Genomic DNA, 20634 nt, shown 5'->3' with positions numbered 1-20634 from the left:
CTTCCAGCGTGATGTGGGTCTTGTCTGCTTGGCATGGTGGGATCAGAGCTTTGGGGAGATGGCAGCGAGCACAGGAGCATCCTGCTCTGGGCAGCTGCTGAGGGCTGGATGTGCCGTGGCTGGCTGCAGGCTGGGCACATGTCCTGCCCTCCTGCTCTGCTCCCAAAGGCAGCAGGGATGGGCAGCTCTGGGCACAGCTCTGGGCACGGCCAGCATGGCCTGGGCACCGCGGGCGGCTGGGACAAGGGGACAGGAGCCTTCAGCTGACGGGCGCTTTCTGGTTTCTCTCCTTGCAGCCGGGCTCTGCGGGTGCTGAGGCTGCTCTGGGCTCTGCCAGGGCTCTGCTGGAGCTCAGCACCGGGCCACAATCAGCCAGAGAAGAAATGGGGTGACCTGCAGCACAGACCTGCTGGAGCATTTCAGCAACACAGCTCAAGTGTGCAGAGTGTACACCTCCAAGGACAAACATGACACCACCCAAAAATTAAACTTGTTCAATAACTTCTGAAATGAAATCAATCTGGGATGACCCCAAATGACATTTTGCAGCTTGCTCAAGCTGTAGCTCAGCCCTTCTCTGAACTGTTCTCTCCCCCACCTGCCTTTTACTTCCCAACTGCTCCCTCTTGTCCCCCAGTGAGTTCCCAGCCCATGGCAGTCTCCATCACACTGTCGCCTTCCTTGGTGCCCCTCACCATGAGGAAGGCCGAGCCCCAGGCTTAGGGACTCATCCTGTCACTGGCTGAGGAGCAGCAATGTCTCAGAGCTCCAGTGGGATTTTAGTGTCATTCAGAGCTGCTCTCCAGCCCTCAGCTCTCCTCACTGCTGAGTTCCCACTCCCTTTTCCTCGTCCTTGCAGGAGGATGAGCTCAGTGAATCCCCTTGAGCCTCCCCACTCTTCCCAGCCCACGCACCCACCTCAGTTATGCTGAAGCTGCAGCTTCTCTGTCTCCTGTGGCACACCAGTCCAGTCCCCTGTGCGGGGAGCCCCAGCCCCAGAGCACAGCACTCAGCAGTGCACTCCGGGCTGGAGCAGCTCCCTGCCAGCCCCAGCCCAGGGACCCCTCCAGCCCCGGGGCTTGGGGCACCGTCAGCACCCGCTGCTCCAGCCACCGCTTCTGCTGGCCCTGACAGCAACACCCAAAGTGGGGCTGATCCCGAGGGAGCAGCAGCAGGGCCTGGATCTTATCCCTGGATCTTCGGCTCGGCTTTGGAGCCCTGCCAGCTCCAAACATCCCCCCAAAAAAATCCCAAACTCAGGCACCCCCCAGGATATTTGGGCCGAGCTCCCCCTCCCCGGGCACCTGCGGGATGGGGGCGATGCTCCCGGGGTGCTGCGAGCTCAGGCAGCGCCAGGGCCACGCGATTCCTTCCCTCCTCTCCTCCGGCTGCTCCCTGCTGCCGCTGCGCCTCTTCCTCCCTCCCTCCTCCTCCTCCCCCGCTCCCAGATCCTGAACCGTGAGGGGAAAGGAGCGAGGAAAGGGCGGAACCGTGAGGGGAAAGGGCCGGGGCCAAGGGGACGCACTGTCCTAAAAAAGCCCGGTTTGACCCAAAATCACCCAAAAGGGCATCAAATGCAGCCTACATCCACATGGTTCGGCCTGACATCAACCAAATGGGATTAAAAGTATCCAAAGGGCTCTAAAATCCAACCCAAGGGGCTTAAAACTGCCCCAGGTGTTTTATAGCCCTCAAGAAATGGCTTAACATCACCTGTAAATCTTTCAAATGTGACTAAAATCCACCCTGAAAGTATCTGGTCCAGCCTAAAATCATCCAAAGGTATCTAAAATCACCAAAATGTCCCTGACACCAACACAAGAAGACCTAAAATCACCCTAAAAAGGCTTGGTTCAAACTAAAATTGCCCAAAGAAGCAAAAAACCCTACTTAAACAGGCCCAAAACACCCAAAAAAGGGACCTAAAATCACCCACACAGGATTAGGATTCACCCATATGGGCCCAGTTTTTCCTAAACTCACCCAAATGGGCCCCAGCCCCACCCCCATGGGCCTAAAATCATCCAAAGGGGTCTGAAATCCCCCCTAAACCCCACCAGATTCGGCCTCAAATCAGCCACAGGGGCTGAAAATCCACCCGAAAAGGCTCGGGATCCCCGCAAGGGATCTGAAGCCCACCCTAAACCTGCCCGGTTCGGCCCAAAATCCCCCAAAGGGGCCGAGCCCGAGGCCGAGCCCGGGATCGGCTCCGGGGTCGCTCCGGGACCTCCGCTCTCGCTCCGGGCAGTTTTGGCCGCGGCCCCGGACGGGCCTGGGCGGGACCGGGAGGGACCAGGGAGGGCTCGGGAGGGGTTTGGGCATTTGGGGCTTTTTTGGGCTTTGGGGAATTGTGTTGGGAGTTTACAGGGAATTGTTGGGGTTTTTGGGGAGAGTTATTGGGTTTGGAGGCAGTTGGGGGATTTTGGGGAGTTTGGATTTTGAGGGGCTTTATTGGTGCTTTGAGTGGGAAGTTGTTTTCCTGGGGGTATTTGGGGGTTAATTGAAATTTTTTGTGTTTTCTTTAGAATTTTGGAAGGTTTTACTGGGATTTTGTGGGGATTTTGTGGGATCCTCTGGAATTATTTCTGGGGTTTTTTGGGATTTTTAGGGGATTTGGAGGCATTTTATTGGAATTGTGGGGGCATTTAGTGGGATTCTTTGGGGATTTGGGTTTTTTAGGAATTTTAGTGGGGATTTGGGGCGGGTTTGTGGGTTTTTTTGGGTGTTGCCAAGATTTCTTTGGGTCTCGTGAGGATTTTGTGGGGCTTCTTGTGGTTTTGGAGACATTTTTGGGGGGGGATTTGTGGGGTTTAATTGGGATTTTGTGAGCTTTTATTGGGATTCGAGGGTGTTCTAATGGGAATTTGTGAAATTTAATTGCGATTTCATGGGGTTTATTGGGACTTTCAGGGGTTTAAAGCAGATTTTGGTGCCTCTCGGCCCTTCCCCACACCCTGGGACAACTCCAAAGCCCCGCAGAATTCCTCTAAAACCCCCCCAAAATCCCCCCAAAAATCCCAATAAAAAACTCCTAAACACCAAAGAATCCCACAAAATCCCAGTGGAACACACCAAAATTAAAAAAAAAAAAAAAAAAAAAACTCCCAAAAATTTCAATAAACGCCCCAAGAAATAACCACCCCAAAACCCTAAAAAAATCCCCAAAATCCAAAATCATCAAATCCCACAAAACCCCCATAACCCCACAAACCCAGTAATTCTCTCCAAAATCCAGTAATTCCCCCTAATCTCCCAACAAAATCCCCCAAAGCCCATAAATGCCGCCAAAATCCCCCCAAAATCCCCCCTGAGCCCCCCAGACTCACCGGGGGCCGCCCTGGATCAGGGGGCACCAGCCGGTGGAACAGGAGCCACTTCAGGGGGCCCGCGGAGCTTTTTGGGGAGGGGGCACCATGGGAGACCCCCCAAAAACGGGGGAGGGGAACCCCTGTGGTACCCCCTCCCCAGAAAGCCCCCTCCCCCGGTTCAGGAATAGCCAAACTCAAGAAAATGTAAACCAGGCTTGACTTTCCAGAAATTATTTTTGGCCGGGTTTAGCTGCATCCTCCAGGCTCAGGATCACCGGTGTATTTGCAGGTTTTGCTCTGCATCATCAGCCTGCCCAGACTCTGCTCGGTGTTTCACAAATGGAGAAGACAATGGACATTGTGCCAAGCTTCCTTGCAAACAGCAACACCTGCATCAGCATGACAGAAAAGAAGGAAAAAAAAAAAAAAAAAGAAAATATTCACCGGTTAGAACAGAGCCAGTGTCCCACCATCTTCCCCTCCACTGTTATTATAGAGGCAAACCTGGGCCTAAAGCTTCCACCTCTCAGTTCCTGATGCTGTTTGACTTCAGCCTTGACTCCCCCTGATCTACCTGACTGCTGTCCAAGTGGGGCTGGGGATGCTCAGCCTGGAAAGAGGAGACACTGGGGAGGCCTCACTGCAGCTCTGCAGGACTGGAAGGGTCCCACAGGAAAGACGGGGACAGTGTTCAGCCGGGCCCGTGGCAACAGGACAAGGGGGGATGGCTTTCAACTGCAGGAGGCTGACTGAAGTTGGATCTGAGGAAGCTGCTCTTTTACACTGAGGCTGCTGAGGCACTGGCCCAGGCTGTGGATGCCCCATCCTTGGCAACAGGGCTGTGAGCAGCATGGGCTGGGGAAGATTGCTCAGCTCGGAACAAGATGCTCTTTAGATCCACTGTGATGTCACAGATGTGATGTTCCAGCAGGAACCTCCAGCGTCCAGCAAAGAGCACAACACAACCACTGGCCCTTGTGTCAGCCCACCCTGTGCCAGCCCTTGTGTCAGCTCACCCTTCACCATGCTCCCTGTCACCCTTCTCGTCACCTGCGCCCTGATGCTCCCATCAGTCCTGAAAGCTCTCTGTTGCCTGGATTTTGTCATCCGTCCCTGCAGGATGCTCACATTTGTCCTGAGGAAGGTACGGTGCCATTCCATGGAGGTGGACACCCCCCAGCTGCCCGGCTGGGCTGGAGTTCTGTGGGGATGGGGTGGGACAGGGACCCCACTCTGAGGTGTTGCTATCTCTGCAGGCTGTCACAGACAGAGAGGACGAGATGGAGGTGGACATGCAGGCTGATAGAGAGGAGGACATGGAAGTGGATGGAGAAGAGAGTGGAGACGAAGAGATGGAGGTGGACATGGAGATTGATACCGAGGAGAAGATGGAAGTGGATGGGGAAGAGAGTGGAGACGAAGAGATGGAGGTGGACATGGAGATTGATACAGAGGAGGAGATGGAAGTGGATGGAGAAGAGACTGGAGAGGAAGAGATGGAGGTGGACATGGAGATGGATACTGAGGAGGAGATGGAAGTGGATGGAGAAGAGAGTGGTGAAGAAGAGATGGAGGTAGATGTGGAAGAGGAGATGGACGTGGAAATGGAAGAGTACCTTGAGGACATGGACATTGATGAGAAAGATGAGGAAGAGGCCATGATCTTGGGATGAAGACCAATACCAGCAGCAGGACAGGCATGTGGTCCCCACAGGCAGAGCGGGTCCCCTGCTGCCAGGCTGGGACTGGGCTGGGTGGTCCCTGCTCAGGGATGTGGGACCCGGTGCATTGGGTTCTGGTGGCCATCCCCAGCCTGTGCTGCGCTTGCTGGGCCAGCCTGGGGGCACATGGAAGAGCCCTCTCTGCCTGATTGGAGTGACTGTGCCTCTTGCTTTTCCTCAAGGATGATGGAGATCTCGGACAGAGATGCCACCCTTTTGTACATACGTTGTGGAGTTTGTTGTTGTCTTTAGGCTATAGGTTTTAGGGCTTCTTTTTGGCTTCTGTAAATACGTTTCATAGACTTTTGTTAGATATGTTCTTGGGTATATACGTTCCATAGATAGTTGTTGTTACAAATATTCTTACAATGTAAATGTGTTCTGTGTTTTCTTTGCTGTTTTTCTGAAAATAAACAAGCTTTATTTTTCACACCCCAGTTCTCTTTCCATTTGCTAAAGGCACAGGTAGCATTTGCAAAGTTGTGGTTTCCGCTTGCTCCAGGTTCCCAGGGCTGGAGGTCGGTGGGGGCGCTGGCACAGCCACAACCATGTGCTGCTACCCAAACCAGGGTAAGCTGGACCACATGGTGTCGCTTAACGAGGTTTCTAGAGCAGCACACAAAAATTAGGTTCCTCAAGAACTGTTATTCCCTTTTCCTCTTGATGCCCTCGGGCTGCAGGTTGGGCACCAAAATCTGTCTTGGTTTGAAAAGACAGGTGTCTGCTAAGGAAGGCAGGAGCCTTCCTGGAAATGGAAAATGTAAACCCCCTCCCTCCAAATTATTATAATTTTGAAAGTAAAAGGCTCTCAGGAAAAGATATGGGAATAGGAATAACAGTTCTTTACTAGAAAAACTTAAAAGATAACTGCAATAATACAAACAAACAAAACAACCAAACTGCTGACAGAGTCAGAACACGACCTGACATGCTGTGGGTCAGGGTGTTGGTAGCAGCACCCCAAACCCAGCTGGGGGAGCGGAGGTTTGGGGGGAACAATTGGAAGGGGGTGGGAGAGGGGGCACGAGGGGGAGGTGGGACCCACTGAGGCTCCCCCAGGTCACCCCAGGACCCCCAGGCCCCGTCCCAGGCCCCCCAGTTCCCTCCGCAGCCCCGGCTGAGGGGGGCTCAGCCCAGGAGCCGCCGTCGTTCGGGGCTCCCCCGAGGGCAGCCAACGGGAGAGCTCCCGGCTCAGAGAGGCCCCAGCAGAGGAGGGGATCTTGTCCCTCCTCGAGGGCCCTGAAGGGTCTTCAGGCCCCTCTGAAGAGGAGTTTTTCTCTTTTTAAGGATTTTTGGGGGGACCTCACCACTCCAAGGGTGTTTTTTCCTCCCCATTTTCAGGTGTTTGTGGGGCCACAGCCCCACAAGCCCCTTTTCAGGGGTGATCATGACGGCTTTAAGTGACATTTTTCTGGGGGACTCACTCCAAGCCGCTGTAGGGGATGTTTTGCCCCCCAGGGTGGATTTTTGGGGTTTAAGGGCCCCCGCTCTGGTCGGGTCCCACTCTAACTCCCCTGAAGAGGAGAACACCACTCCTGCTGATTCCGGCAGCGGAGCCCGGGGAGGGTTGGGAGTCCTGGGAGGATTTAGGGGTACCTGGGAGGGTTTGGGGGTCCCAGGAGGGTTTGGGAGTCCCGAGAGGATCTGGGGGTACCCGGGTGATGCCAATGATGGTGATGGGGACCTCGTGCTGAGTATAAACTTCCCTGAAGAATTCCTGGGGGGGTTTTGTCTATCTCCAGGGTTTTTCGGGTCCTGGTGGATTTTGGGGGGATTCCCAGGGGGGTTTTAGGGATTCCCAAAGGGGGGGATTGGGCAATCCCAGGGCAAACCCAAGGCTGGTTTGGGGTACCTGCTGGTGACAGAGATGGGGAACCCCTGCCAGGACCGAACCTTCTCAGGGGGGTCTGGGGCGTGCTGGGAGGTCTTGTGGGAATTTTGATGTCCTGGGAGGGTTTGGGGGGTGTCTGTGTGGGGTTTTTGCGGTCTTGGGGAGTTTTTGGAGGACCCAGGGATGGTTTTGGGGTCCCGGGGAGGTCGGGGTGTCCCCGGGGGTTTGGGGGTCCCAGGAGGGTTTGGGGGTTCCTGGGCGATGCTGGTGACTGAGCTGGGACCCCGTGCGGGGTATGAACCTTCTCACTGCGCACGGGCAGTGTCAGCGTGTTCAGGGAGATCCTGGGGGGCCCGGGGGTCACCCCAAAACCCAGGGGACCCCAAATGCTCAGGGACCCCCCCAAACTCCCCTCTCCGCTGGATCTGCTGCAGGTAGGGGGGCACCAGCACTCGGCTCCCACCCCCACCATCACAGGGGTCTGTGGAAGAAATCTGGGGGTGCACGGACAGGTCGGGGGGACCCCCAAAGTCCTGGGAAAGGGGGAACACAGGGGAACTCCCAGGAATCCCCACTGAAGGCTTAGGGGAGATCCAGGAGGAGTTTGGGTGAGCTTAATTGTGTCACTATCGTCAGGAAAGGGGACTGCAAGGGTCCCCGGTGTCCCCATTCCCAGCAAAAGGTGGGAAAACCCAGGCTGGCTGGGAATAGGGGTCTCCGATGCCCTCGGTGTTGAGGAAAGGAGGGGCTGGGCGCTAGGAAAGGCAGGAATAGGGGTCCAGGGGGTCTCTGGGTGAAGGAAAAGGGGGCTCTGGGGCCTGGAGGGCTGGCATGGCCGGGAAAGGGGTGCAGGGCTCCCGGGGCCGCCAGGGGCTGCTCCCAGCAGGAGCCCAGTTGCTGCCAGTCACTCCCCATTATGATACAATTTGCCCCCAGCGCTGTCCCCGTTGTTCCCAGTGCCATCCAGTGTTTTCCCAGTTCTCCCAGTTGCCCCTAAATTAGTCCCAGTCACTCCCAGTACGATCCCTGTATGAGTCCTGTATGATCCCAGTCTCTCCCAGCAGGGCCCCAGTCACTCACCCTTGTCCCCAGTTGCCCCCAGCGTGGTCCCAGTTACCCCCAGCACATTTCCAGTGGCTCCCAGTGTGTCCCAGTCCTAGTGCTTGTTCTGGTGCTTTCCATGAACTGACTGAACTCTTGATTTATGAACCAATGCACTAGATGTGGAATCCTCTACACTGAACTCAGAAACAAATGCCCTCTGTCAGAGCATTTTCATCTTCTAGATCACTTTCAAGATGCCCATGGGGATGTTGCAATGATTATCACACAGCTCTCCATTTCTGGCTGCAGGCTCTGCAGATTCTTTCTCTGCATTCAGTCCGGCTTGCATTCCCTGACAATTCCTGGTACCCCCTCATGGTTTCTTAGGGTAAAACAGTAACAATGAAAACCTTACCAATGGCACAACTGCCCAGCCCACAAGGAAAAGAAAGAACAAGCTGTCAAATCCTTCAAACATTTGCCCTGCTATGCTGCAAGAGTTGAGCTGCACACACGTTGTGGAAAGCCAAGAGAAAGTGCAGCTGGTGGCACATCTTGTGACAGAAGCTGCACCTCGTTCTCCAGGAAAGGTTCTTGGAAAGAGCAAACAGGAGTGTGGAGAAGATTCTGGGAAAACTGAAACAGCTTTTAAGGAATGAAATGAAAATGGCAAGAAACAACTGAAGATGTTTTTCTCTGTTTTTTTTATGCTCCTCTTTTCCATCTTGAACTACTGCTCCATCCCCTTAATCCAAATAGATCTCATCTCTAAGATTCATTACTTGGCGAATTTTAGACCCTGTAAAATACCATGACCTACACACAGTTTCACAGTTTGCCTTCCCCATTTTTGTTTTGTTTTTTTGAGTTTTTTTTGGGTTTTTTTTTTTGGTTTTTTTTTGTTTTGGTTTTTTTTTGGTTTTTTTGGTTTGTTTTTTTTTTTTGGTTTTTTTTTGTTTGTTTTTTTAATCATTGCTGGAGAGGTAAGTGCAGTGCCTGGGTAAGGTACAAATTCTGCATTCAGGGAATGTGCTCCGATAGGGTTTGATCATCAGCGGGAACAAGGCACAGCAGCGCTCAAGGGGATACCTATGCCCCTGTGCAGGAGTCCAGACTCTGGGTCTGGGCTGGACAGGGCAAAGTTCCCGTGTTTGGACAGGCTCAGGGGCTGCCCCTGGGGAGCGGGGGGCTGGGCGCGGGGGCGAGCGGGCAACAGAAAAACGGACACCGGGACAAACGGCCCCGGAGCTTCAGCTGCAGCGGCAGCAGCAGCGGCAGCAGCGGCAGCAGCGAAAGCAGATAGTCTATCGACCCCCTCGCACTCCTCTCCCTCTCCTGCTGTCCCGCACCCTCTCCTGCTCTCCCTTTCACGGTGTCCCCTCCTCTCCCAGTCTCCCTCTCCCCTGATGGCCTGGGCCATGTCCCCAGCCCGTCACCGGCCCCGTCCCCACCCCGGTTCCCGTCCCCGTCCCCGTCCCCGGCCGTCCCGCTGGGGTCTCACCTCCGCCCGGCTCTGGGCGTGCTGGCGGTGGCGCTGCTGGGCGGGCATCAGTGCCTGGGGCTGGGGCGGCATCGCCGCCCTCTGGCTCCGCCTGGCCCGAGCCTGGCCCCGGCCCCGACGTGGGCTCCAGTCCCGGCCCCGGCCCCGGCTCCTCCCGGGCCCCGCGGAGGACACACGCAGCGCGGCCGCTCCCGCCGCCCCCGCTGCGGCTTCCCCGGCCCGAGCTCCGCCGCTCGGCACCGCGGCCGCCGGCCCCGAGCCGCCGCTGTCCCGTTCCAGGGACAGAACGCCTCGGGGGGGCCGGCCCGGGGCGCTCGGGGGGTGCTCGGGGGCCGCTCCTGGCCCCGGGCCGAGCGCTGACAGCCGCGTCCCGCCCGCAGGGAAGGCGCAGCAGGGCCTGAAGGAGCGGTACCGGCTGGGTTCGCTGCTGGGCAGAGGCGGCTTCGGCAGCGTCTTCGCAGCCACGCGGCTCTCGGACGGCGCCCCGGTGAGCGGCGGGGCTGGCGGCAGCCACAGGAGGAGGGGGGAGAGGAGGAGGAGGAGGAGGTGGAGGAGGAAGGAAAGGAGGGGGAGGAGTAGGGGTAGGAGGGGAAGAAGGAGGAGGAGGAGGTGGAGGAGGAGGGAAGGAGGGGGAGGATGGGGCTGGGCAGGGCAGGTGGCGAGCTCAGCCCGCTGCTGCTCTTGGCTTGCAGGTGGCCATCAAAAGGGTGCCAAGGAACCGCGTCCGGCACTGGGGCGAGCTGGTGAGTGAGCGGGGCCAGCGGCAGAAGCTGGGCGGGGATGAGCCGAGGCCCGGCAGGGTGGAAGCCACCAGGACACCTCGAGGGAGAGCAGGCGTGGGGCCAGCGCAAGGCGCAGAGCATCCCGGGCCGGGTGAGGGGTTCCCGACCCCCGGCACGGCATCAGCCCCACGGACGGCATCATGCTCCTCCTGCAGCCCGACGGCACCAGCGCACCCCTGGAGGTCGTGCTGCTGGCCAAGGTGTCCACTGGCTTCCCCGGTGTCGTCCAGCTGCTGGAGTGGAAGGAGCTCCCCAGTGACGTCTTGATGGTGCTGGAACGCCCGGAGAGGTGCCAGGACCTGCACCATTTCATTCAGGAACGGGGGTTCCTGTCTGAGGAGTTGGCGCGGGAGCTGTTCCGCCAGGTGCTGGAGGCCGTGCGGCACTGCACCAGCTGCGGGGTCCTGCACAGAGACATCAAACCAGAGAACATCCTGGTTGACCTGGCCACCGGGCAGGCCAAACTGATTGACTTTGGCTGCGGCACCTACCTGCAAGACACAGCCTACACTCGTTTTGCAGGTGAGCCCACGCAGGGGTGTGCTCTCAGTCCCGTCATCTCATGGCCCAACACCTCACAGCCCAAGCTGGGTGTGGCAGCGGGGATTCTCCCTTTTGCTGCCCTTCATGGCACTGAGATTTCAGCTGAGTTGCTTTTGAGCAGGGCTGGGTGGGGAGCCAGCTTCCAGCCCTGCTGGCAGCCTTTGCCCACCACTCTGCCCAGGACTGGGGCTGGGGCTGGGGCAGCCAGCCTGACAAAACACCCGTGGGTGGGGGTAGCAGAGAGGGGGGCCGGAACCTGTGTCCCAGCCGGTTTGGTGTGCAGGTGACAAAGGGCTTGGACTGCTCCACTCACCTGGTTTGTTTTGGATTCATAATGTTTTTGGGGCAGTGCAGGCAGGGAGGATGAGGGCATGGTTTTCCCAAGCAATGAGTGGGTTTTTTCCCATCATGGTCGGGCCTTGACAGGACTTCTGCTGCCCTCTTCCAGCACCAGTGGCTTCTTTTCCATCCCCGAGTCTGTACACAAGTCCCAGGTGCTGGCGAGAGGGCAGCAGTCACCCCGTGTGCCACTGGGGCAGCCCCCACACACCCAGGGATGCTGGGGCCAGGCTCAGGGAGCAGCAGCGTCCCCCTGATGAACCCCATCTGTACTCCATAGGAACACGGTCATACAGCCCACCAGAATGGACCCAATTTGGCTGGTACTACGGCAAGCCAGGTACCATCTGGTCCCTGGGCATCCTGCTGCACCAGATGGTCTGCGGGGAGCACCCTTTCAGGAGGAGCCAGAACATCAGCTGGGACCATCAACTCTCGCTGCCACAACGGCTCTCTCAAGGTGGATCCTCATCTCTGGCCACGGGGGAAATACCAGTGCTGGGAGACAGCAGCAGCTCGTCAGCATCCCGCTCTGGCAGCTGCTGAGGAGGTGGCACATGTCCTGCTCTCCTGCTCTCCTCCAAAACAGGGAATTGATGGGGACGTTTAGGCCCAGCTCTGAGCACATCCAGCATGGCCTGGGCACGGGAATAGTGGGGCAAAGCCAACAGGAGCCTTCTCCAACTGACCGGCGGTTTCTGGTTTCTCTGCCCAGAGTGCCAAGATCTGATCAGGCGGTGTTTATCCATGCTGGACTTGGACAGGCCCTCTTTAGAAGAGCTGTTCTGTTATCCCTGGCTGCAGGATATTGATCTGCCCTAGAAGAAGGGAGAGAGCCACAGGCACGCTTTGATGCAAGGCCCTGGTAAGTTACAGCTCCACACATGCCTTGGCAATGAGAAGCAAAGGAACCCAGACATTTTGTCCTGCCTGTGTCACTGCCCAGGGGTCATCAGATGGGAACACGCAGCCCTTGTGCTGGAGCTCAGCTGCTCTGCCTAGCACTGGTGGCCACCATCCGAGCTGGTTTTGCTTGTCCTGGTTCCCTGACAGCTGGGGCCCTGGGCAGAACCCTGACAGCCTGGGCTCACCCCAGGGAAGGAGAAGGAGCCCCTGGAGAAGCTGTACCAGGTGGGGCTGCTGCTGCTGGGGACACGGAGGATGACATCAAGGATGACAACCTCTTCCTCCACCTGGTCACCGGCAGCTGAGGATGATGGACTTTGATTCTGGCACCTTCTCCAAAGCCAGGCTGCACAGGGAATGTGCAGATGAGTCCACACGCAGGGGGATGCTCCCAGATTTGGGCATTGCACAGCCTGGCCAGGAACCAAAGGTTCCCCCCTTTGCTGGGGCGGATGCAGCTGATCCTTCAGTCGGCTGCCAGGCTGCTTTTGGCAGGGCTGGGGGGATGGGCTGGGGTGCTGATGAAATGGGAGTGGGCTCCTGGCCCTGCCAACAGCCCCAGCACCCACCCTGCCCCGGGCTGGGGCTGGGGCAGCCAGCCCGACACAAACAAACCCCCATGGTGGGAGCAGAGGTGGGACTCCAGAACCTGTGCAGGGGCTGCTTTGCTTTGCAGGCAAGGAAGGGCTTGGGCTGCTCCACTGCCCCTGTTTGCTTTGGGATCACTGTTATTTTGGGGGGCAGTGCAGGGGGGAAGGGAGAGAGCCTGGGCTTCCCTCACCTGTGGGTGGGTTTTTCCCTGGCATGCAGGGGTTGGGCCTTCCTCAAGCCCCTGACAGAGATAAGATTTTTGACCTTTTTTCTTGTTCCCCTTTTTGTCTGTAATCTATTTTCAATCATTTGTTGTGTGTTTTTCTAGAGGAAGCTGTCCAGGTGGGGTCCAGTCTGGATGGGGAAGTGCTTGGGAGCAGCTGTGGCGTGGATGGGCCGTGCCCTTGGAGAAGGCTGAGGACATCGTTTGGGACCAGCTTTTCTTCCAGCGTGATGTGGGTCTTGTCTGCTTGGCATGGTGGGATCAGAGCTTTGGGGAGATGGCAGCGAGCACAGGAGCATCCTGCTCTGGGCAGCTGCTGAGGGCTGGATGTGCCGTGGCTGGCTGCAGGCTGGGCACATATCCTGCCCTCCTGCTCTGCTCCCAAAGGCAGCAGGGATGGGCAGCTCTGGGCACAGCTCTGGGCACGGCCAGCATGGCCTGGGCACCGCGGGCGGCTGGGACAAGGGGACAGGAGCCTTCAGCTGACGGGCGCTTTCTGGTTTCTCTCCTTGCAGCCGGGCTCTGCGGGTGCTGAGGCTGCTCTGGGCTCTGCCAGGGCTCTGCTGGAGCTCAGCACCGGGCCGCAATCAGCCAAAGAAGAAATGGGGTGACCTGCAGCACAGACCTGCTGGAGCATTTCAGCAACACAGCTCAAGTGTGCAGAGTGTACACCTCCAAGGGCAAACATGACACCACCCAAAAATTAAACTTGTTCAATAACTTCTGAAATGAAATCAATCTGGGATGACCCCAAATGACATTTTGCAGCTTGCTCAAGCTGTAGCTCAGCCCTTCTCTGAACTGTTCTCTCCCCCACCTGCCTTTTACTTCCCAACTGCTCCCTCTTGTCCCCCAGTGAGTTCCCAGCCCACGGCAGTCTCCATCACACTGTCGCCTTCCTTGGTGCCCCTCACCATGAGGAAGGCCGAGCCCCAGGCTTAGGGACTCATCCTGTCACTGGCTGAGGAGCAGCAATGTCTCAGAGCTCCAGTGGGATTTTAGTGTCATTCAGAGCTGCTCTCCAGCCCTCAGCTCTCCTCACTGCTGAGTTCCCACTCCCTTTTCCTCGTCCTTGCAGGAGGATGAGCTCAGTGAATCCCCTTGAGCCTCCCCACTCTTCCCAGCCCACGCACCCACCTCAGTTATGCTGAAGCTGCAGCTTCTCTGTCTCCTGTGGCACACCAGTCCAGTCCCCTGTGCGGGGAGCCCCAGCCCCAGAGCACAGCACTCAGCAGTGCACTCCGGGCTGGAGCAGCTCCCTGCCAGCCCCAGCCCAGGGACCCCTCCAGCCCCGGGGCTTGGGGCACCGTCAGCACCCGCTGCTCCAGCCACCGCTTCTGCTGGCCCTGACAGCAACAGCCAAAGTGGGGCTGATCCCGAGGGAGCAGCAGCAGGGCCTGGATCTGATCCCTGACTCCTGGGCAGGGCTGGACAAATGACCCCCAGAAGCAGCAGCAGCAGCACGTGGAGCTGACTTTCAGCACAGCCCTTGCCACTCTTGCCTCCCGTGTGCAGCGGTGTCACAGCAGCCTGAGGCACCTGGGAGCCCCCAGGGCCAGCAGGGACTTGAGATGGCAGCCCTGGGCTCCTGGAGCTTGTGCAAGGAACGGAGCTGGGGACTCCCTGTCCATGGGGAGCTTCCAGATGGAAAAGGCTGCTGTGCCCAGGCAGCTCCAAGGGCAGAGAAAGGAGGGTCTCGACCACGGGATCTGTGCCAGTCCCACAGTCCTGGGCAGCAGCCACCGAGCCCTGGGGGAGCAGAGGGCACAGCAAGAGGGACAAAAGCAGGCAAGGTCAGAGACTGGAGAGAGCCAGACCCGGCAGCAGGAACAGCTGCTCCATTGCACTCTTGGAGAAAGCTCTTGGCTGGTTCAAAGCGCTGAAAGGCGTGCAGGGCAGAGAGGAGGCCACACCAAACACTGCTCCTGTTTCCACAGCCTCCCCTCTCCGTGTCCGAGGAGGAATTGGATGGACTGTGCTCTTCTCTCCGAGTGTCTCGTTCAGCACGAGCGGCTGAGCACCAGGAGCTGAAGGAGCTGAAGCCTCAGGCCACAAGAGCTGGGCCTGAGGAGACTTTGTGAGCAAATGAATGCTGCTAACATGGACCTGGCTGAATGCAGCAGATGGAATCATGGAATCACAGAATCCTTTCTGTTGGAAAAGACCTCTGAGCTCATCCAGTCCAGCCGGTCACCCAGCAGTGTCGAGCCCAGCACTAAACCACGTCCCTGAAGTGCCAAGGCCTGGACAACAGCCCTGAGTGAGGCCCTGAGCCAAAGGTGGCCTCTGGATGAACCTTCCAACCAAAGGTTCTCTTTGTATCTGCTCACTAATGAAATATGCATGGTCATTAGCGCTGTGATCGATGTATCCACTCGTTAGTGAAACATGGATTGACCTTTCTGTGTTTAGAAGCCAGACAAGGCCATGAAATCTGACATCTGGCCTTGTCTGGGGCTGAATGGTCAAAGTCGCCTCCCTTGGTTCCTCTTGGGCCCTGGCCAGGCTTTGGGAGGAACCCAGGAGGAGGATGAAACCAGATGTTCCCGCACCAGCAGCGCTGTCAGTTTGTTCATTCAGCGCTGTCAGAGCTGGGCCCTCTCCCAGCGAGGCTGGAGCCTCACCTGTGGCTGGAGGCACCTGCAGGAATTCCCAGTGTCCAGGAGTGGCTCTGCAGCCCTTGGCTGTGACAGCTTCCCCAGCTGCTGTGTGGATCTGGGGCATGGTAAAGCCTGAGGGTAACTGGGGCTGGATCTTTCTTAATCACTGCTGCAATCTCTGGTGCTGATGGCTGGGTGCATTGCTGAGCTGCTCCTTTTGTGATTCTTTGCTGCTTTGAGCTACAGTCAATGACACTGAGTCCTTCAGTTGGTGTCTGTGTCTTTGGTGCTGACCCTGCCCACTGGGGAAACAAAACTGGCACAGTCTGGCCAGATCACAACAAAATGTCACTTTTTAAATGTAAATGTGAGGAATCAGTCCCATCAGAAATTCTCAGATGGGAAGCCCTTCCCTGGAGTTCCCTGCCTGTGGAGTGGGCTGAGGTCAGAGCACCCTGTGAGCAGTGGGGCACTCGGTTAATAGAGGCTGAACCCCTGGATGTCTTCAAATGCATCCCAAAATTGCATATGGAAGAAGGAAAAGAACTTGTGGGTTTGGGAAGATGAGGGAGAATTTTCTTAATGGCACATTGGAAACAGCACCAACAGAAGGAAGAATTGGTTTTGGAATGCTCCCACATGGAGGGACAGAGGAAGGTTTAAATCTTGGGCTCAGGTTCATTTGTGCAAGTGAAATATAATATTCTTATTATTATTGTCATTAATAACAGTTATATAAAAAATACAACATGATTATACATTTTTCAGATAGAATTAAAAATTGATACTGTGAAATAAGGCTGACAATGCTAATATGTCAGCTTTGGCTGCTCAGTGTAACACTAAATACCCTACAGAAAAGGACTGGCCAAGACCCAAATGTCACAATTGAACTTTGTGAATTGTGTATCATGAATAAAGGAGGAAGGGATGATGTGGAAACCCAGGACACCGGGAGTATTTCTCTGTCTGCCCTGTGTTAAGTATTTATTCTCTATCTATTGATATGATTGATAACATCTTCCACTTACTACCATACTGTAAAATAAGCAATTAAGGCTCGATCAGGATTTCAGTTTCTTCCCAGAAGTTACAGTGATTTTATTTTTCACAAGCCCACAAGATTTCAGGCGAGCTATGTTCAGTGTCCTAAAGAATTCTTTTCTCCAAGGGCTATCCTTGAGGTCCAGTATTTTTCTGGCTCCCATTAAAAAATACCAGAAGCCTTCTGCCTTGTTATTTACCTTCTTGCTTTCCACAGAGCAGTGACATTGCAGTAGGAAAGCCAGCACCAGCTGTATTCATGCTTTAAAATCTTTAGGAATTAATTGCATTTATGTAAGTGCCAAGAAATTTTATTCTTAAGACTGTATTTTACTACCCTTTCTGCTGGAGCCAATCTTTGCACCCCACATGCACACACACAAGCCAAAACCCAGAAATGACTGTACTCAGCAACACGGCTACAAACCTCATCGGGAAAACCAAGTACATTATAAACATTAATTAATTTCAGCCACATGCCCTCCTCAGTGAAGTGGGTAATTACTACCCCCATTTAGCACAAGTGGGAAAACTAAAGGAGAATGATTTGCCCAGGTCAAACAAGGTGTATGGCACAGAACAGAGCGCCCATAACCCTAGCCAGCAGCCATCCTTTTCATCCTATAACCCACCTAACTAAATTCTTTCAGTCCAGTAGGCAAATTACCAGAGGTCAATATGATGAAAGCAAGGCTACAGTTTCTTCCTCAAATATAACTAATATGTCCATCTCCTCACTTGCCTACTTTAAGTATTCTCATGAATATTCCCAGCAGAGTTTCCCCCTCAGAATGCTCTGGAGAAAGAAAAAAAGAGGAACGACCTACTTAAAAAAATCTATATCTAATGACCTACTGCACCTTGGAGTCATGTATTGGCTGTAAGGTGATTAACTGTGTATGCACAGCCTAAAAGGCAAAAACCAAAGTTTGTGGACTGGGTCCAAAGAGAGCAACCAGGTTCTGATGATAAAGAGAGATCTGCCTGCAGTAAGGAGGTTTGAACTGGCAACCTGACAGAAGCTTAAGAGATTCATCTAATTTACATATATATTCAGATTTCTTGCTTTTCAGGGGGGCAGAGGGAGGGACAGGGTACATCATAAATAAGCCCAGTTTCCTTACCACAGCAATAGAAGCACTTTGTTAGCTGATTTCATCAGCAGTATAAACCTGCACCTAATTGTTTCTCTCTGCACCCTGGGCTTAAAGGAAATAAGTTAGCTGATGGGTTAATTCAGGAGAATTAACTCCCATAAACACAAAGAACAGTTGGGTTGGAAGGGACTTTAAGGATCACCTGGTTTCATACCATGCTTGCCACCCTGTTCCCTTCACAGTCTCAACTTCCCTTCAGCCCATCTCAACTCCTTCATGGGTTAAAGTGGAGGGCACTAAAATTTTTTATAGGGCTGGGTGGAATAAAAAAAGCCCACAGTGCTCTCCAGAATCACTAGAAGAAGTCAGAGCCTGCTGTGCTGACTCTGCCACCAAGCTTTTTCCATCAGCCTCAGGAGCCCCACCTCACATCCTTTTATCACTACTTTCCATTTCCTTACCTCAGCAATTGTGTCAGATGAGACCAAGGGATGTGGTGGTCACACTATCTCAGCTCATCAGTCCACCACTAATGCCTTCCTGTGTAAAGACATCCCTTGGTTACATAATATATCCTTGACACCATTTCTGTTTACATTAAATTAAAATTAATCAGCCAGGCACTTGCCACAGCAATCCATGTAACTCAGCTTGGCAGCTTGATATTATCAGTGGCTCAGTAACATTAGCTTTGTAGGGTTAGGATCTCCTGGGGACTCCTTCCACGAGAAGACTGCAGGTGGTGTAGTCATAAAACATTATGCTCCCTCCCAAGCATCTGTATGACAGTCTCTTCCAAGAACAGCAGAGAAAACTGCAAGGGCAGCTCAAACCTGATTTATTAGCGTGGGCATCACAGGTACACAAGTCCTTAAGCTATCAATTCACCCTCCAGCCAGAAATCCCACAGTTCATTAACCCTTTCAGTAGGTGTCCCAGTGCAGGTCTGCCTACTGTCAGACATCAGACTGAGTCACATCAGGGAGGCTTTAATCAAGTTGGCCTTTTCCTTACTTATTCTGCCCCCAAGATGTTCAATTCTTCAGACTTTTGATGCAAATTATTCCCAGGTGTTTACTAGCATTTTAGTTCCTAACTACTGTAGGAGCAACCCTGCTTTGCTGTTGTCAGATCAGTTGCCCACGCTGAGCTGCTGGGTATCAGCTGGCAAGGGCAGACCACAACATCTTCTGGTGACCTGCTTATTTACTAGAAATAAATATCTGTAAACATCCCTGAACCCATGCCAGAGGATTCGGATAAACCATTTTGGGACAAAACTAAACAAAAAAGACACCAGTGCATGAAAAGAAATTCTTTAGAAACTAAGTTTTCGGTCTCTGCTGCTGTCTTATAGATTGGCATGGTCATTTCAAAGCCTGTTAAGGATAGCATCAGAACAGTCAGGACAAACAGTGACAGTCTTTGCACCCAGACAAGCAGATTGTCCCAGTCAGAGGAAAGGCTGCCTAAAGGTACAGCTTCTGCCAGAAGAGAGAGCAGCTGTTGCACTGGAAACAGAATCAACTTCAGCATTAGATTACAACCAATGTGACAGGGTTTTGTTTTCCCTTTACATTCTCTGTTAGCCAAAGAACATTGCTGTGCTTAGGTTTCATCCCATCTAAAGGCAGGCTATTAACCAGGATGGTTTCCCAGGAAAAGGGCAAAAGACACATACAAACAAACAACACTTTTTTTTCAAAAAAAGAATATTTTTCCTACTACTAGTTTCAGTGCAGTGAATAACCCAAGCCAACCTATACATTAATATTTTTCCTAGAGACAGATATGCTTCACTCTTGACCTGCAATTGCTGACTTGTCTAGACACTTGTGCACATGTGTACATGCATGCAAAAACATTTATATAAATCTATACTTGTGTGTGAAAAAAGACTTGTTAAATCAATGCAAACCCCACTGACATTCCTCCTTTCCATGTTCATGGAAAAAAAAATAATTTTCCCATCTGAAACAATTCATTTCCCTGCCAGCACTGCAGTGATAATTTTTTTTGTAGTTTTAAAGATAAAACTTTTTTGTTTTTCTGGTGTGGAGAGATTTAGAACAATTTGTCGAAACCTTAATTAACTTGAGAAACCATGGGAGTTGCCAGACAAAAACTATTCTTGTTAGAAAAAGCCAGGAAAATATGAATACTTTCTTCCAGCTTGGAAGTCTGCTGCTTCATTCTTTAATTAGTCATATTGCAGAAGGTTGGATTACTCATGGAATTACCTAAAAGGTGTCATAAAAAGATTTGCAATTTTACATCTGAAGTTACACATAAGTTCTAAGATTTGAAGAACCTGACATTCATATCCATATATTATGATGCTGAGGAAAACTCGAGACAATACCTGCTACCTTTAAAAGGCTCCTATACCTGAAAAAGGAGGAAAAAAAGATTGTTAATTTATGCCAAACCTAGCCAAAGAAGAAGGATGTTGAAAGTGAATTTTCAGTAAGATCTGAAGATGAGAGAAAAGGGCCAAACTCTGTGCTTATGAAGAACAAGCGGTTCACAGTCATTATTAGGCAGCAAAAAAATCCAGGGATTTCACAAAGATCTGATTGAATCACATTCAGTGGAAGTGCAGTGTTTTCACTGCTGCCTTTGCCACTCTGAGTACACAGGTGGCTACAGGGGAACAGGCTGAGGCTGCACTCTGACCTGAGATCTGTTTAAAATCTTCCCCAGTTTTGTTATTGTTCCAAATGGACCCAGCCAGCGTGTTAACTGTGCTACTGAAATAAGGGTTTAGAGAAACAGAATCAAATCAAGCATGGGATATAAATCACTCTGCTTAAAAGCAAGTGCTTTTATCCTCACTGTTAGAGTCCTAGATCAATTCAGCAGATCTTTCAGACCCCCAGCAGGAATGGGCACAGCCACTTCTTGTGTGGTTTCATCGTAACACGCACAGGATTTCAGTAGATCATCCGTAAACCTGAGCTGCCGAGAAAGAACCAAATGTGTCAATGCACAGTGCAGTGCCCAGGAAAGGTCAAAACGAGGGACCAAAGGCAGTGTGGACCATCAGCCATCATGAACCGTGCTGAGAACACTTTTTTTGCTTCTAGAGTACCTGCACCATGTTG

At 53.5% G+C, this 20634-nt stretch overlaps 1 protein-coding gene and 1 pseudogene across 1 annotated transcript in view; one reads left to right on the top strand and one right to left on the bottom strand.

The window, feature by feature from the left end:
• LOC137467412 (serine/threonine-protein kinase pim-1-like) overlaps positions 1–9984 on the top strand; it is a 36390-nt gene extending 26406 nt beyond the window's left edge. The window contains exon 5 of the mRNA XM_068178915.1: positions 9841–9984. Within this exon, the coding sequence (XP_068035016.1) occupies positions 9841–9984 (144 nt within the window). The remainder of the gene's footprint in view (positions 1–9840) is intronic.
• Positions 1–20634, bottom strand: part of LOC137467410 (zinc finger protein 420-like) — a 111664-nt pseudogene that overhangs the window by 35607 nt on the left and 55423 nt on the right.

The sequence above is a fragment of the Anomalospiza imberbis genome, unplaced genomic scaffold (genome assembly GCF_031753505.1).
Source record: "Anomalospiza imberbis isolate Cuckoo-Finch-1a 21T00152 unplaced genomic scaffold, ASM3175350v1 scaffold_62, whole genome shotgun sequence".
NCBI lineage: Eukaryota > Metazoa > Chordata > Aves > Passeriformes > Viduidae > Anomalospiza > Anomalospiza imberbis.
This window is presented reverse-complemented; position numbering and strand designations above follow the sequence as displayed.